General features: G+C 41.0%; 1 protein-coding gene across 6 annotated transcripts in view; it reads right to left on the bottom strand.

Moving 5' to 3' along the window:
- Positions 1 to 18,112, bottom strand: part of SPTAN1 (spectrin alpha, non-erythrocytic 1) — a 67,416-nt gene that overhangs the window by 4,615 nt on the left and 44,689 nt on the right. For 2 of the 6 annotated variants that reach the window (XM_032797848.2, XM_075060478.1), the window contains 21 exons: positions 17,836 to 18,017; positions 17,545 to 17,644; positions 17,128 to 17,325; positions 16,853 to 16,999; positions 16,075 to 16,178; positions 15,747 to 15,909; positions 13,211 to 13,342; positions 12,692 to 12,829; positions 12,259 to 12,363; positions 11,854 to 12,062; positions 10,538 to 10,658; positions 9,855 to 9,976; positions 9,082 to 9,214; positions 8,089 to 8,187; positions 6,838 to 6,997; positions 6,545 to 6,621; positions 6,168 to 6,377; positions 4,698 to 4,994; positions 4,035 to 4,147; positions 3,042 to 3,059; positions 45 to 107 (listed from right to left, as the gene is read on the bottom strand). In XM_032797848.2, coding sequence (XP_032653739.1) covers positions 45 to 107; positions 3,042 to 3,059; positions 4,035 to 4,147; positions 4,698 to 4,994; positions 6,168 to 6,377; positions 6,545 to 6,621; positions 6,838 to 6,997; positions 8,089 to 8,187; positions 9,082 to 9,214; positions 9,855 to 9,976; positions 10,538 to 10,658; positions 11,854 to 12,062; positions 12,259 to 12,363; positions 12,692 to 12,829; positions 13,211 to 13,342; positions 15,747 to 15,909; positions 16,075 to 16,178; positions 16,853 to 16,999; positions 17,128 to 17,325; positions 17,545 to 17,644; positions 17,836 to 18,017 — 2,891 coding nt within the window. Of the gene's footprint in view, positions 1 to 44; positions 108 to 3,041; positions 3,060 to 4,025; positions 4,148 to 4,697; positions 4,995 to 6,167; positions 6,378 to 6,544; positions 6,622 to 6,837; positions 6,998 to 8,088; positions 8,188 to 9,081; positions 9,215 to 9,854; positions 9,977 to 10,537; positions 10,659 to 11,853; positions 12,063 to 12,258; positions 12,364 to 12,691; positions 12,830 to 13,210; positions 13,343 to 15,746; positions 15,910 to 16,074; positions 16,179 to 16,852; positions 17,000 to 17,127; positions 17,326 to 17,544; positions 17,645 to 17,835; positions 18,018 to 18,112 lie in introns of all 6 variants that reach the window. The other 4 variants (XM_075060477.1, XM_075060480.1, XM_075060481.1 and 1 more) reach the window with 2 other exon arrangements.

Raw genomic sequence — 18,112 nt, 5'->3', positions numbered from 1 at the left:
TGCATTTTAAAATCACAGTGAGGTAAGAAAATAAGAGGAAAAACCTTCCAGACAGATCATCCCCAACTTCATACTGATAGACACGAATGACACGACGATATGCTATGCTAGTCAAAGAAAAGAAACCAAATGAATTCCAAAAAGAAAACAGGCAAGACAGGAAAAGAACAGACCACAACAAGACCACTGCCACGGAACAAAACTCCAAGCCAGTACCACCAGACTCAATGGCAGGTGCTAGTTGCGTACCAAAAACAATCTAATTATTTTAATATCTACCAAAGAGTTGCTGAGGTGAACAGAATCTCAGAGTTAATTTGAGCTACAAACTTCATTTAAAAACAGTATCAACCTGTGCAAATATGGCTGCTGTATGCTGATAAGTGAGTAGGACAATTATGTTGACCTTGAAAGTTCTACATTCAGAACAGTCTGCTTAATAGCAACCCCGATATTAACAGCAACCTTTTTTTGGGAACCAATTCCATCCCATTGAGTTTAATGTTAATAGGATTCAGATTCTGCCACTGGCATGCTGCTTATTAACAACATTGTTTGGAAGAATGGCCCCACCTGCAGCCAGGATTGTGAGGCTGCAGCCAGAGAAGGGAGTAGTGGGACATGCTGAGCACTAGCTCTGGGCAGGTTTGCAGCCTAGGAAGGAAGTGCTAGGTCGTTCCTTCCTTGAGTGCATCCCCACAAACCTGCCTAGAGCTGTTCCTCAGCACATTCTAGTGCCTCCTTCAGGGGCTGTGGCCCCACAATCTGCTTGTGCACAGGGACTGCTCAGGAGTTAAGTGGGTTGCAGGCTGGGAGAGGAGGCTGTGGGCAGCGCAGTAACAGGAAAGAAAGCTGCAGCCTGGATGCTGGAACTGCATAGTACTTTCTCCCTATGCTCCTCAAGCTGTGCCGTGCAAGGGGGCTACACTCAGGAAAGGAAGCAGTGGGGACTGAGCCCCAACTCCCAGAGTGCAGGGAGAGATACAGGGCAGTGTTGTGGGCCCCAAGCATCCTTGCAGAATCTGAAAGCCCTCGTATTTAGGCTACAGTCCCACCTCACCCTGTCCCAGCTCTTCTTTCCCTGGCTGCACCCTCGCAAACATGCCTCTGCTTATTAGCAACTCCTGGATAATGGCAAATTTTTGCTGGCAACTGAAAGTTTAATAATAAGCGGAATCTACTTTACATGGTTATACGCCCTCTAGTGGAGAATGAACGAACATACACAATGCCCATTTTAATTAACTGCAGTTTTAATCCTCTCAGAGTTTTGCTAAAGATTAATGTTCCTCTGCACTTCTAATAATCAGTTAGATAACAAAGTAGGAGCATGGCAATTGTGAGCACGAACTCACTTTATTTAGTAAATGTCTCACCTCTCTATTAGTATTTTCTGAGACACCAGAACTCATCCACAACACTACTTTTTAAAAATAGCAAAGATCCAGCACCCATACCAGCAAAATCTATTGGGTTGCACCAAGGTACCACTTCAAAAGCTAGGGTGTTCTCTCTCTCATCTGAGGGGAGATACTGAGAGACCAGAGATTCTTGTCACTACAGAGCAAGTAAAAAGTTACCAGAGATAAACTCACAAAACATGAACAAGGTCCCTCTATTCTGTAGCACACTAGACAATATATATATGTAGGGGCAACCTCCCAAGCTGTGACCCGCTCTCCTTCGTATAGGATTCCTTAATTATTTTAATATTAAATACATTTGACACTGCACCCAAATTTTAAAGTGTTCATTGTGCTGCAAATTTCTTTTTTTAATACTGAAAAAGCATGTAACTGCATACAGAAGCTGTCCGGGGAAAAAAGCTGGAGGTTTTGATAGCTTAGTTGGGGACAAGAAGCTGTTTTGGCATCCAGGACGTCACTGGAGTCAATTTGGTGTTTGCAACCAGAAAAGAGTTAAGATTCTTGATGGTGGGGAGGGATTTCTCTCCTTCCCTCCCTCTTTTGGGTAAATGCAAAAACTAACTAAACATGGAGTTGAATTCCCTATTTCATATCTCAGCAACTAGCTTTCCCACTAACTGCCACTGTGCCCAACGAGAGATATGTCAACCTCATTTTAGTAGAAAAGGCATAAGCAGTAAAATAGTTATATTGACATTAAGCTTCAGTTAAAATGCCATTGAGATGAATGGGTATTTTACACTTCAGGTTTTCAGCAGACTCAAGCAGAGGTCAGTGCATTGGTTTAGGTTTTCTTTGCAATCCTAAAGCTTACAGACTTTTTAAGTCAAAGCTCAACTTTTGGAGCACAGTTATGCAACAGAATCAAAAAGGACAACTAGGTAGCCACATAACTGAATTACACATGGAAATGTGATTAAGGTATATGATTTTTTTAAAAAAACTGTAGTGATGCTAATTAGTGACAATCTTTAATAGGAGTCTATGAACAGGACCTTCTACTGAATACCCATAAAATGCAAATCTAGGCTATTCCCATTCCTTTATTTTACTCTTTTTACAAGGTTACATATATGTATATTGCAATACCCAGTCAAAGCCCTTCAGTTTTAAATGTTCTGAGAGCATTATCAGAATATGTTCTTATTTTACCAAGTGTGATTCTGACTGTTGGGAAATTGAGAGGTTGGCTAGTGAGGACAAAAGGCTACAGATTATCTGATGAGATATGGAAGCACACCCAATAAAGAGCCTCACATCTTGCACATCCTTGTAAGCTGACCAGTGATAACTTTCTTAATATAACTGGTCACACAGTGTCCATTAATTCTCTCTTTTCTATTCTGAACCAGGAAAAATGGTATTCCTTCCTTTATGTTTACAGTTATCCATATCAATGTCCTGTTACTCTCTTTGTGAGGCATTCTTGCTTGGGGGGGTATGGGGGTAGAGAATGGGTAAGTATCTCATGCACATCCCAGGCATGGCTTGCATTGCCCAAATAGAATGACCTTTAATACAACTTTCACAAGCAAAGCAATGACAGGAGAAAGCACACACAAGACAGGAGAGGATCTCACATCAAGCTTTTGGGAAATAAAATTCAATACTAACCCATCTAGCAGATACGTCCTGTAGTGCAGGAGGGTCCAAGTATCAGGCAGCAGGACAGAGAGAGAGGTGGGGGCGGAAAACACGTTAACAAATTAAAACCACATTTATACTTCAGACTTTTTGCAAAACCATCTCTATGATGATTTTCTATAAATGTAGAAAGATTTACTATCAAAGGATTACATGAAAAGCACCCTCAGCTTAACTCGCCTCTTCTGAACCAGAGCGCGCACTTACTAGAATTGACAGTATTTGATGGCGGTGTATTTGAGTATGCTCAAGTCAGACACAGTTGGGCTGTATAAATATCATATTGATCTCCTTGCAATTCTGAAACACTGAAATTATTTTTCATTTCTAGAGAGGCTGTTGACCCTTGCTGCCGCTCCCTAACCATGGGTATTACTAGTGCACTGGAGAGGAGCTTGCAAAGTGATCTTAAAGACTGTGGAAACCCCCTCTCTGGAACATTTAAACCTGGACTGTACAAAACACTAGAAAAATACACCTTAAGGAATCATCTTATGGTTTGACACAGGATAACTGAATTTTCCCCTTTCTAATTTCTATCATAATACAGAGTAGGTAATAAGACAGTATTGGCTTTTTCTTCAGTTCTGTTCTCAGTATTTAGTATTCTCCTTGAACTACAGAGTCCAGCTCTGGAGCTACCAGATAACCATTAGGGCTTGTCTATATATAGAATTACCCTGGCAAAGTGAATTCAGGAGCAGACACATTTTTTAAAATAGTCTTGAATCAGAGACCCCATTAGCTGACAGCTCCGGCCCCAACTCCCAAACTCAGAAGGTGATCTTGCACTCAGCAAATCTGTGCCTCAGCACCAGACCCTAAAACCCAATTGATCAAAAAAAGCAGCATGGATAAGATGCACAATGTGAAGAATAATTAACAATCTCTTCTGAATGGGACACAAATGATTCTCTTTGGGAAATTTCTTAGGGACAGATCCTCTGTTAAGACAGCCTGTACCTGGTCTCCTGAATCCACTGGTGGAAAGCATTAGCATGCTGAGCAAACTCCTGGCGCAATTTGTCATTTTCCTCCTGTCTTCGCTGCTCCTTCTGCAGCTCTAACTCACGTTCCTGAGAAACAGGGAAGTCACTTTACACCGAGAAAGAACATGGCACCTTTATCATCCACTGAAATACAGAAACCAAGCCAGCGCAGCAGTGAGATTCTGGAGCTCAGCCCAAGACTGAGGGCCTGTAGGTCTCTTGCCTGACTGCTCTACTAGTCTAACTATGACAGCCAATATTCCTACAGAAATCTTGAGAATCAGCATTGAAGTGAGCCTTGCAATCATAATACTAAAACATGACAGGTCATAAGGAACACAGTATCTCATAGCTACAAGTGGGAGATCATTATTTGTTTTGGGGTCTTTCAGTAAGAATGGAATGGGAGGAGGGGTAGGGGTCATGAAGTAGCAACCCAAATATATGGATAATGGAGGATTTTGGGAGGCACCAGCCCCATAGAATTCCTTTCAGAAACATTTTTGTGCTACCAAATGAAGGTGTTTCCATTTGTAATGTTTTATTGATGAATAAGAGCACTGATTATCTGGAGGGACAGTGTCCAAGGAAGAATCCAGAGGCAGAGTGGCAATGGGAAGAACCTTGTTCCGATTACCTTGATGATCTTCTGCAGGTTCCTCCAGGTCTCTTCAAGAGCCTCCATAGTGAACCAAGTATATGGGTTGGAGGCTACACGGAAGCTCTTGATCTGGCGATCGAGCTCAGCTAGCTGGTTGAAGTCAGCCTGGGCAGAACTTAGTGAGGAGCGGAAAGCATCATGAGCCTCTCGCAGTGCCTTGATCTCCTCCAGTGAGTTACACCGCACAGGGTCAGTCAAGTCCTCCTCTGCATTCTCAAACCAACTGTTAAAGGCAGATGCCTTCTTTGCAAAAGTCAGGAACAGATCCTCAACCTCAGAGAGAGAAGACAATCTAGGTATTCACTTAGGCAATAACCCAAATAGAATATATTCAAGCAGGAGGACCTGGTATTAAGAACATGCAATAAACAACACATAATTTGCACCTGTTGCTCCTTTCTTGCAAGGCAGAGAACTAACCATAAGCACTATCTGTAAAATGGGGATGGTGCTATTCCTCCCCATGACATCTCCCCTAAGACAGCCCAAGAGGCCCATCTCACCCACAGCTCTTAGGGGCAAGGCCAGACCTTTCCAAGAAGCAAAAGCTGTCTCTGGCCTCCAATGAGGCAGCTGTAGTGGCAGCTGGGGAGACAGCAATGCATTTTGAGACTTGGGAGCCATCTTTAGAGAAATTCTTTTTAAAAAACCCAAACAATTGCAAATCAGCAGGTCCCTGCTCACTTCTGTCTAGGGAAAGTGGGTATTTTTCAGTGGTGGACATGTTGAAGGGAGGAGCACTTTGGGGACAGCAACAGTAGAGCAGGTTGGCTAGACAAGCTGTAAAGGCACAGTTGGGAGAGGTCAGGGGAACTAGGAAACAAAATTTTATCAAAGTTTTGCACTTGGGTTGTGTGTGTGTGTGTGTGTGGTCTTTCTTGTATATTTAGACTGTAAACTCTTCAAGACAGGAGCTGTGTCATTTGTACAGTACCGAATACTAGGCCCTGATCCTGATCAGAGCCTCTAGGTGCTACTGTAAAGTAAATTATTAACAAAGACAAAAGGGAAATAGAGGCATAAAGGAGGAAGTAATTTGTTCAAGAACACATAGCCAGTAGCAGAGTTTGGACTGGAACCCAGAACTCTAGACTCCCAGTCCCCTTGCAGTGACCACTTAACAATACTGCATCCCTAGCTAAGTGGTTTCTCAAAAATATAACATAGCAGAACGTGTCCTCAACAAATTGTATTTTAGTTAAATAACTACAATTAAGATATACAGGTTGCACACAGTGTATAAGACTGGTCCTTTAAAACAACTCCACTGTCGATAAGTTTTCCATGAAGGCTTCTCACAAGAAAGCATTTGGTGTATGACAACTAATTGTGTTTTTACACAGCTTGTATATCGAGATTTTAAATCAATGCTGTGCACAACTGTCAAGCTTTATAGTGTTCCAGACTATTAAAGAGAAGAGATGGTTCCCAGGTCTGTGCTCTCACCTTTCTGAAGTGCTCCTGAGCCTCCAGCAGTTTCTTCTTCCTAGCAGCAGAATTAGCCAGCAGCTGGTTCCAGCGTTTCATCAAAGAAGCATGCCGGACCTCGATGGCCTTTGACTGGATGTGTTTGGCTGCCAGCAACTGATCTTTCAGTGCAGTGATGTTTGCGATTCCTTCCTGCTGGAAAGCCTGAAGACCAGCATCAAAAGTTTCCTGCAGCATTAAAAAGAAAGAGACTAATGTAGATTAACTATAATTATGGATGATGTAGACATTATTTTAGGAAAATGCAAAAATAAATGCCAGGCCTTCCAATATTCATTGGTCTGATGAGCATTAAAGCTCCATTGCGTCTCTGGCTCAAAGCACCTTGCACTGACCTGTTTGGTGAGGAGTGTTTGCACAGAGGAGAGATCCCGTCCATAGTCATCGGTCTTCAGACTGTTTTCCTTCTCACCTGGATAATGAAGCAGAGACTAAATATAAACACCCACATTCCTTCTTCCTAAATTTGGGGAAGGGATATCACTGCTCAGCACATCAATGGCTCAGACTACCACGCACATCCGCTTAGTAAAACAAAGTTAGTCAGACACCATTTTCCGTTCAAGAAGGGCTGCCGTTTTCAGTCACCTGCTTTGTCAATGCACCCATGTTTCAATGCAGCACATACCTATCCAAGACTCCACGACGTCGGCTTTCCAGTTGAACTGGAGGAAGGCAGAATTCTCATCCAGTTTGGCCTTCCTTTGAGCTGCCGCCTTCTCCAAATCTGACACCTTGCCCCTCAGGCCTTTAATCTTTGCAGTTATGTTCTCCTCATGATGATTGTTCTGTGGAATAGGAGAAAACAGTTTAGTTCCTATGTGACTTAATTATCTTCTACACACCACTGGAGGAAATCTAGTCCTGTTCACCAAATTAGGAAGTAATACATTTAAAACATATAGGCATCTGAAGGACTCCTTGGGATACTTATGAAAATTCCTAAAACTGATCCCAAGGCTGAGGACAACAGAAGCAATTAAGACTAGTGTCCTCAAAGGAACTGAAGGGACTTAGCTGCTCAAATCCCATTCTGAGTTTGGTGCCGAGCTCCCCTTAGGTTGCTCTGACAATCTCAAACCAGAAACACTAGCACATGACTAATAAAATAAATCCTGCACATTAACTCACAAGGCAGCCCACTAGCTCTAACAACATGGGAACAGACCACCTCCATTCACTATTTAGTTAGGGGTTCTCCATTTGGTGAAGAGGGCCTCATTCTACCTTAAACATGTGCCCCAAATGTGAGAGAAATCAGGAATGCAAACAACAATTTACTCCTGTTTTTTTCTGTATTGCTAGACTATTAAGGCTTTCTGGGAAGTGAATATACAGATAGAAAACCGAAGCATGGGATGGATAACAGACATTTTAGGTCTTTCGGAGAAAATTCCAATTCAATTTATGTTTCACAAAGATCTTACTGACTAGATGAGAAGTGTTCAAGGTAATGGGAGAAGGTATGGTGCATCAGACGCTCTAATGGGTGCATCAGAGGCTCTAAGCATAAAAGACAGGAATTCTTGGTCTGGTCTAGCACAGACCCATGTATAAGAAATCAATTGGGATGGCTGTCTCAGGGAAAGAGAAGTTAAGTGACTTGCCCAAGACTTCCAACAAGTCAGCAACAGAGCCAGAATTAAAACTAAGGAGCTTCTATTATCAGTCCACCATGCTGCTGTCTCTGTAGTATTTAAAATCAATTATAAGCCAGATGCCGTTCTTGTGGCTATAGAGAACACTGACATGTAGACAGTGTTTAGTTTTCATTTTTTAAACATATTTGGAGCTCAGTTTAAGAGAACAGTGAATCCATTTTGACATGCTGACACTTTAAAGAACGTTCAAGGCATTTTTCTTACCAGATTACACTCACCTTCTTAATGAGGTCCTCTCCATTAGCACAAACATCATTCACTCTGTCCTTGTGGACAGTGAAGTCAGTTTCAAATGCTTCATGCTTTTTCAGCAAGCCCTGCAAGGAAAGCATGTTCACAAGTCACTTCCCTACATCATTTAACTTCTCAAGATGACTGCTTATAAAACAAGGATGAAAATAAAAGCAAAAATTATTATAATAATATGCCTGCAATACATCAATCAGCGCAATACTAACCATTACAATTATTAGTTAGTTTTAGCTAATACACATTCTGGCCATTTGTTGGGGTGTGCGAGGGAGGAAAAATGGTTTGGTATAGTCCTGGATATAGTCCTTAAATATAAAGTTAAGTTAGTTTTCTTTCACCTTTATCCAAGGAGAGATAAGGTCTTCTCTATGAAGTCCACTAGAGACCTCACCATGCAGATATTATTTACTGGAAAGCATTTAGATCCTGATCCTGCAAAAACACGAATGCTTAATCGTAAGCATATAGTCAGTATATGTGGATGGAAGTGTCTGCAGGACCAGAGCCTTAACACACTCATGGAGGGAGGGGAAAGGGGTAATTAAAAAAAAAAGATGATTAGAAAGATTCTGTTGCTTCGTGCTGCTGTTGAGACTCTTCTTCATTGCAGTTTCTCACTGCAACTCAGAAGGGGGAAAATCAAAAAAACCTTTAAGCCATTTTTACACAATTCTGGGGTTGCTTTGCATCAGTCTAGTCCTCCAGCACAAATAAAAGCAGTCTGCTTTAATTAGCACTGCCTACGCCAAAGGCCCATATCCACAAGACCCTTCTAAATACCGGAGAAAAATCTTTTGAATCGCTTTTATATAAGGATCATCAATATTTTATAATATACTTCTTTAAAATGAACAAAATGTCTGACTTAAAAAATAACAAAAGAGTATTTTAAATTCTAACCATTACATATTATAAATAGCTGGTAAGGCGAGAACCAGAATAGTACAGCTTTTGCTTACTTGGATAGCAGCAAGTGTGTCTCCATAGTCCTCACTGGCTACCAGGGTCATTTTCTCATTGATCCAGGCTTCCTCCTCTTCCACATTTGCTACAAACTGCTGATACTCCAGAGACTCCTCTAGACGTTGGCCACTGTAAGAGGAATGAGAGGAAGTTGGTGAGGGAAATCACAGGTTGCATTCTGTACATTCAACTAGGATGTGGAAGCAGAACTACTACTAAATGTAGGTGTAGTGGAGGTCAAGACAGGTGAAAGGACGGCCTGCTCACTACCACCAACCCTAAAATGTGATAATTTTACACTAACCTCTTTCCTTCAGAAGCTGAAAAAGACCCCACTGTGACACTGCCAGCTCTAGATCTACCCTAAATCTACTATGTAATTCACCAGGCCATTTCACAGTCCTTACATATCTGGAAATTATGTACTCCCCCCACCCACCACTACTGTCTCTTTTCAGGAGAGCACAACATGGTGGGAACAACAATGTCAAGCGTCTAACCTCCAAATGAAGAAGGAATAAATGCCCCCAAAGTTTAGATTGTGTTCGACTAAAGGAAAACACAAAACTGAAGTTAGAACTGAGGAGCATTTACAAATGACCCCCTTTTCACCTGTCCCCTCAGGCATGGCCTCAGTAGAATGCACTATTAGCATTTATTGCACTGATATTGCTGATGACCTGAATCAAAAGATTGCAAGATTTGGCTGCTACTTGTCCCTGTATGTTTCATTCATACTTCCTGGTTTAGAAAAATGATTCTCACTCACCGAGCTGCTGCCAACTGCTTTAACTCCTTCCAGTGGTCTACAAACTGAGCGAGCCTCTGCTGTATCTCCTCCTTTCCAATCGTGTTATCATCTGACAGTTTTTTACCAGTGTCTAACACACCCTGTGAAGCAGACAAAGCACACATCAGTATTCTCAGTGTTTTCAATTTTCAACAGCAGTGCTGCTTTCTCCTCATCATTTATCTGCACTCCTTACAACTCCCCAGTTTTGGGTCATTTTCTTTCATAAATGTACCCTTTTTTCTTCTTTCCTTCAGTTCACGTGTTTTTTGTGGATTTAGAATCAAGGTGAGAAGTGTTACTGTCTGAAGAGGAAAGAACTTCCTGTCACTTTAATTTAAAATACTCCATATCTTTGCTTAGTCATGCCCTTCTTTAGGAGCATGAAGGGAAGTCTGATTTCCTTTGCGATCTGCAGAAACATCTCAAGCTGCACAGATCTAAACCAGTGATGCTTATAATTGATTTGTGATCCAGATCATATAAATGTTAAAAATCTGTAATTTGACTATACAGAGTACTACACTTTCTATCATGACTGGTTATTTTCCTCATCCAAATGTTTGCCTATAACCCACACAGTTTGCATTGGAAACAACACAGCAGTACCGGTCATGGAACAACTCTTCATCTGACTGGTTTGTTTGTTTGTTTTTTTTAACCTGGATAGCAGGTTCGTGAGCAGCCAATTCTGCTTCCAGACGTTTGTGTTTCTTTCTTAGGTTCTGCACTCCAGTTAGGTCTCTGCCATAGTCCTCTGAGCTAACCAGCAGCTTCTTCTCCCTGAGTACCAGAGAAGAAAAGGGGGAAGAGGGGAATGAGTAAAGTTTATACCTTTAAAGGTCAAACTAGACAGATATAACAGGTGTCATTGAAAACTTGACATTTAACAGCTCTAACAGGAATGAACATTACCTCCTTTTGTATGTTTCACATTCCAGGACTGGAGCTTACAGAAAATTATTACATATATTTAAAGAGGTAAATATAAAGATTTTAATGGGGGTCCTCTGTTTTTAGCATTTGATGGCCTTTCAGCTACTTTGTAATACAGAGAATCCAAGGCAGAAAAATGGATATAAATAACGGGGATGTTCCCTACAACCCAGCACTACAAGTGCCTTTGAAGCAGTAAGCCATGCACCTGACTTATAAAAGTTAGTCAAAAGGATTCAACTCCCAGCAGTTTGACCAGCACAGTTTCAAAGAGGGGACAAGGCACTCCCTCTATATATGTATACTACAGAAATAGCCACTCCTTCCCTCCTTTCAAAGCTTGAAAGTAACTTTAATTCTCCAGTTTTGATCATTTCTATTTGGTTAACCTCTACATAGTGATGGAGTGGAAACCAGCACAGTTTTTATTTCCTTGATTATAAACCAGTTATACCAATGATATCAGGATTCATACAGACATCTCTGGAAAGCATTTTTCCTTAACTGCTATCAGAGGCCAAAATAGTAAAACTAAAAACTGCTTCCAGCAGGCTCATAAATGCCTTTTTGAAAGAAATTTCAAATTGACAGAGGCAGAGTTTAAAAGATACACATCATTCACAGGATTTTTACCACAAGATTATAGTCAAACCTCAAGTTTTTCCTAGCACTGAACATGCTTTCTGAAGCCTGCCCACTGATATCTGTAGACATTAAGACCAAGCCCACACTAGAGTTGAAGCCACTTCTGCATGCTTCCCCAAGCACCATGGGCACGGATGTGTGTCTTTGTAACTGCGTTATAAAACTATACTATAGATTATATGGACAAGATGGCATACACCTGACGAGTGGGCAGGTAGTCTATGGCATAGTTAGATTAACATGGTTCTTGGGGAAATCATCTTTTTCCTCAATTACATGGTAAATTGTGCTATGAACACTGTTCAACAACTGCATTGAAATATGGTTGTTGATAGCATGGCTATAATATGGACATGGCCTGAGACAATGCTAAATCTAGAACTTCTGAAGCACATACTTGATCCAGGACTCCTCATCGTCCATATCCCGGAAGAACTGATGCAAGCGGTGGGACTCATTCAGATTTGCACGGCGGGCAGCTGCCATGCTCTTGATCCGCTGGAAGCGCCCATTAATAGTGTCTCGCTTGTCCTTTACCTGGGAGGTGTCAAAAGCGCTGCTGGTCATCAAGCTGTCAGCCTGGCTATTCAGGTCCTTCAGACGATCCTGGAATCATAAGCAAGAAGTGTGTGAAGAATGAAAAACTCAAGTTTTGAGCATGTAGTCTCAGCACAGGATCTTCTCTTCATATTCATGATGTACCCACAGAGAAATGTATTTCTACAGGTTTAAACTTTACTGCATGTTGCTATGGAATTCTCTGATTACTACAATTTCTCTTCCTGTTAGCAGAGGTGCTTACCTCATGGGCAGATATGTCGGCTTCCAGGAGTTGGTGTTTCTTCAGCAGGTTATTTACAGATGCCAGGTCTTTTCCATAGTCTTCAGATGCAAGCAGAGCCTCCACCTGGAAAAGGAAGAATACAATTACATATTGAAGTTTAACTAAGAACTGCAAGTGTAATGCTCTTACTTGTGCAGGTGACTGGTTGTCTGCTCCAATTGTCCCCAGTGCAACTTAAGTTTGTGAACTTTGTCTCCCTGCTTGTCTCAGACATGGGAGATTTCATGCAAGCATGTTTCCTGCCAACATCAGTGTAGGCAATGACAAGCATAGAAACTTCCCAAACACTTGTTTTTTTATTTTCTTAAGAATTTTTTGGAGCACATCACATATCAGCAAAGGGAGCTAGTATCAGAGAAACTGCAGTCTCCAATCCAGGGTAGTCAGGTACCTCTGACAGCCAAAAGTCAAAATCCTTGATTCCAGTATTGAAATTCTGCTGTTTGTTGGCTTCCTTCAGCTTCTGACTTTTCTCTGCTGATTTCTGCACCAGGAACTGCCACTGGTCATCCAGAGCAGCTAAACGTGCCTGTTACAAGAAGGAGAAAATAAACGCTCAGAAGCAAAACAAAATCCCTAATAAATGTAGAAAGGAACACACTGTACACATTTGGTTCCTGCTTCTACAACTATAGATTATGCAGTTATTTATGCGATCTAGGAAAATTCTCCATTGTCTGCCTCTCCGTTTCACTTTTACATTCTGACAGAAGAATCAGAAAACATTACTAATTTCAAAGCAAAAATGGGACAAAACAGTTCTCATGCTCCATACTGCATAGTTAAACAAGGAATTAAAAAAAAAAAAGATTCTACAAAAGAAAGTGGTTTTCCTCATTCTAACAAAATATAACTACAGAATCAGTTGAAGGCTACATGTCATTAGCTATCCTATATGTGCTGCACCTACCTTCACTGCATCCTCACTGCCGGCACATGCTCCCCGATCAATGAGAGAATTCCCCATGTCAATGACTCCACGGATCCGGTCTGCATTGGCATGAAGTTCAGCTTCAAAGGCCTGGTGTTTCTGGTGTTTGCTCTGAATGCAGCAAAAACAAAGCTGTTAAGGACTGGACATTGGGCTCCCAAATTATTCTCATGGATTGAGAAGAGAATGCAAGCATGGTCTGCATAGACAGGGTTAGAAGGAAGGGAGTTTAATATTTAATACCTTATGTAAAATCATGAAAATCCAAATCTCTCTCTAGGCATTTACATCTCATTCACCACTTGCTGCTCTCTCAGTCTTACTAAGTGAGCATTAGGCTGTTTTTGAACCAGCATGTCTACCTGTGATTGGACATTTACACTAAGGTTCCTATATCAGCACATATCTCCTGCATTTTAAAGGGGGCTGAAACACATTTCTAACGTTAAGTTTTGCTATTCTCCAAATATGGATTTCTGGTTTACATGGCACCACTGTTAAAAAACACTGACTGTGTTTGTATGTATCCTGAACATGGTGGTTGCTCCACACTGATCAGTTCTAGAGGTTTATGACTTTTCCCATCCAAATACATGGTCAGGAGGAAAAAGTTCCCACCCCAACCTGCACCTTTTATGCACAGTTTTTATATGAGAAGATATTGAGTCACCATATGACTAAATTATGTGGTAAAACAATGAGTTAAACATAGTTAGCAACTCAAAACTATTTAAGAAACCACGCTTAGCTGTTTGTTGAAATTTGTCATCACTGAAAATTGAAGGCACCATGAGAACAACAAGGAAGGGACTGAATAAGCAGTTTTCTTTCATATACATGCATACACCCACCATAAGCATAAACAATGGAACAAGAATGACAAACGGTATTTACAAGTATCAACTCTACATGCTAGTAACACTGGACAAATACACTGTCCTGAGGGAGAATGGAAGGGAAGGTGATGGTTAGAGTAAAAATAAAACAAGAAAAATGCTACAGTACTGTTATGAAAAATTCTGCATGGCCTGCTTATTCTGAAAACTGCTATTGCTGAAGGTTGTGATTATACTGTATACCAGCTAAAATCCACCCAATCCAATTCATTATGCTGGAGAATAAAAAAAGCTTCTCATAGTACGAAATGTCTATCTATTACCACCAAAACAAATTCACACTCTAGGGAAATGACAATGACTTTTTTGTTTGAGTAGCCAATCTATAGATAGTGCAACCTCCGGGGCCAGAAAGACACACACTGCTTCCTTCACTTGTGCCCCTCCCTCCTTACACTAGTCACTTCTCCACTCTTTGCTTTGCTCTGTCCTCTTTCTAATTCTTCTCCTCCTTGGATTCTTACCACTCCTATCAGCCTTCCACATATACTCTCAGTTCTCCAATCTTCCCTCTACTTCTTCCACAAACTTCTATCCCTGCAAACTGTGGGCAATGTGGATCTCCCACTTTCACTGATACCCTTCCTTCAGAAATTCTGACTCCAGACACAAGTGAATGGAACTGACATCACATGGCCATGGGTTAATCACCACAGCTCTAGGTCCAGCAGGAATGAGGACAAGACATGTCCAGTAGCCAAATATTTAAAAAAGGAGGATGACAACCCATATTTCTGATTCCTTATGAACCACCCCTTAAAGAATTAATACCGCACCACAAATTAAACAGATCATGCAGAACACATCTGCAAAACAAATACGTAAGTAAATGGTGTTTAAGAGGCATTAACTAAACAAAAAAGCAACACCCAAAAACACTGAGGCCTATGGTAACATCTGTTTGGAGGTCAATGAATATTAGAAAATGGAAAAGAAACTGGATGAATTAATGGATGGAGCAACAGACTGAACACAACCAGACTTTGTGCTCACATATAATCTATACAGAAGAACAAACACCTACCATGGCCAGTCCAACCAAATTACAAAACTTACCAGCAGTTTGGAAAGCTACAAAACAGATCAAGAAGAGAAGAGTTCAGTGCAGTCATACTGATCCACATATCAGTATTAAAAACACAGGATATCACTTAAAGAGTTTTTCTTTAATAATGAAAAATAGATGAAGACCTGCAACTTAGGACAGTAAGTGGGAGTGAGACACAAGAGACATTTATAAAGATAAATTCTTATTTTATCATCTAGTTGTTGGGGAGAAGAGAGGCTAGGATGTCTTATCAAATTTACACTGGAGCATAACTGCCTAGAGATTTATGTGAATTCTGGCAGCATATTTATGTGGATATTACATATTTTATTAAAAATAATTACTGCCTTCTATTTCGGTCCTTTTTCTATGCATATTGCATGTCTCCATAATGAAAGGATTGCTTTATTTACATTTTCTCCCCTTTAGAAGATTAATTCCAAACAATTTGTTATCCCTTTAACACGGAATTGGAATTTTTCCTGTGCACATCCTGTTATCAGCAACAGGATATGCTACATGGAATTAAACTTTCACTCCATATGACTTTCTTGGTCAAATAATTATTCACCTGGATGTTTGTGGGATCCTTATAGGATTCATCACTTGCAGTTTGGAGTTTTTCACTGATCCAAGCCTCTATTTCATCAACATCACGGCTGAATTGCTGGAGGGTCTGAGATTCTCCCAGTTTAGACCTCTTCTCAATCATCTGAGCTTTCAAACGACGCCACCTGTACATAAATCAGAGATATGGTTCATACTCACCAGTACCTATAAGAACAGGCATGAAGGAGGAGACTATGTACCATCATAAAAGCTATATATTGGCTCTAAACAATTTCCTTCTTTTCAGAAGGTATCCACAGCTGATCTAACAATGAAATTAGCACACCAACCTGTCCAGAACTTCATTGCGTCTGTTAGAAATGACCCCTTTAGCATAGTGGTCAGCAGAAATCAGCTGGTCAGCAAACGATTGCAGCGCAGCAATCTTTTCTTCCTGTTCAAAACAAAAGGACACAAGTGTGATGTATTCAGATACTGCAAAAAAAACAAAAAATCCCTGTAAAGAGTTGTGTAAGAACTAGAGTAGGGCATCTCTTTGAAAGAAGGCTAGTATCTTGTTAATATGAGTCTAAGGAAATCAGCCCTATGTCAGGATGAGCAGAACTCCACTTAAGAGCAAGTGGGAGATCCTGCAGATCAGACATTGAAAAGAAAATTCTTTTGGCCTCTGTCTGAACGACAGAGGAATTTCTCTCAGGATCAGAAAGGGCTCTTCTAGGATTTAGAGGAAGTGGAGAAACTGATTTTTTTCAGTGTAAGGATTTCCAATACAAACCATTAAATCACTTACTCTTTTCACAAGAAATAAGCTGTACTGTGATTCATGCTGCCCTAGTTAGGTAAATACCTATTATTTTATTGCATCATGTTCATAACCAATCAATAACAAACCCCTTATTATCTGCAGTGATAGTAGCTATTTCTCAGCTTTGTAACCAGTTTCTAACCTGCTAAATATTTAGAACAAATCTTTATAGGGTTCTAAACTTTAGAGTCACATCACCAACATCAGATCTATCATATCCTGCTGACCTTAAAAGAAGTTTTCAGGAGCTGAATGTAAAATAAAATAGAACAGCTGTCACCCACTTTGGATACATCCCTCACCTGGACATTGATTGCTTTATCAAAGTCTTCATGTTTCTTGATGAGAGCCTCCACACTGTCTAAGGAGTCTCCTCTATCTTCTGTGTTCAGGAAAGCCTCCCGGGCAGCCATCCAGTTTTCTGCTTGTTCACAGTCCCGATGAAACAGCTAAGGAGAAGGAACACAGGTAGGAGAAGACTAACCAGTGAGTACTGCCTACTGGTGGGAGTGAAAGAAAAAAAAGTTTCCTTAAGAAAGCATATTATTAAAAAAAAAACAAAAAGGCAGCAAAGTACCTGTAGTTCTAGACACTGGTCCAGCATCATTCTGCGCTGGACCCAGGCTTTCTCCAAGTCTGCCCGTTCTTGATCTAGAATATCCAGTTTCTCCTTGATCTCTGGGCTGGCATAGTGTCCACGAGCCAAAAGTTGTTGCCCAAACTGCTCAAATGCCTGGAAAGTGCCAGCCCTGGCATCTATTTCAGTGCGATGTTCCTGTAAGGAAGGAGACGGGAGAAGGAGAGAAAAGAGGTTTAATAACTAGAAGCAGAATGCTAAACTGCGAGGAAAGACGTTCTCAGTCTCATCTTGGAAACGTACATGGGGAGTCTCAAAAAAACACTGTTGAACTGGTTTACCAACAGAGTACATAAAACTGATTTTAATAGTGAATGTTCATACCTACAGAAAAATGCAGAGGGCTCCTGCACATACCTGGTGTCTCTCCAATAAAGCCTCAGCTCCAGTCACATCCTTTGCCAGTTCATCTGAGGACACTAGTCCCCGGATTCCATTGATCCAAGACATGAGGTCCCTGTAACCATAAAAGCAACCAAAAAACGGGGTTGTGGTTTTTTTTTGTTTGTTTGCAGCAAGTCTGATTAGGGAAATGAGTTATCTTTCACCACTCCAACAAATATTCAGTCTAAGTCATATACTACATGTACTTAAATTAATAACTAAACTAACAGTGGGGACCAGGAATTTGATCAGTTTAGTTTTTACCTGAAGTCACTGAGGAAACGCTGCAGGTCATGAGAATCCCCAAGCTTCTCTTTACGCTGGTCGGCGCGTTTCCCCAGGCTATTCCAGGCCTGGTTCAGTTCGGTACATTTTTCTTGGAGATCTTCAGCAGATTCTGGGTGTGACTGAATCAGGCGCTCAGCAGTCTCACCTAAAGAGTTCACCTGGCAATAAAGGAGGAAGAGTAAGAAGAAAGGCAGGAACCTCTTTTGCAGTACCATCATTACTGCTACAGAAAGCAAGTAACCCATGTGTTCTG

Source organism: Chelonoidis abingdonii, chromosome 24, assembly GCF_003597395.2.
Source record: "Chelonoidis abingdonii isolate Lonesome George chromosome 24, CheloAbing_2.0, whole genome shotgun sequence".
NCBI classification, from domain to species: domain Eukaryota; kingdom Metazoa; phylum Chordata; order Testudines; family Testudinidae; genus Chelonoidis; species Chelonoidis abingdonii.
The sequence above is the reverse complement of the archived record's forward strand: the minus strand, read 5'-3'. Positions and strand labels throughout refer to the sequence as shown.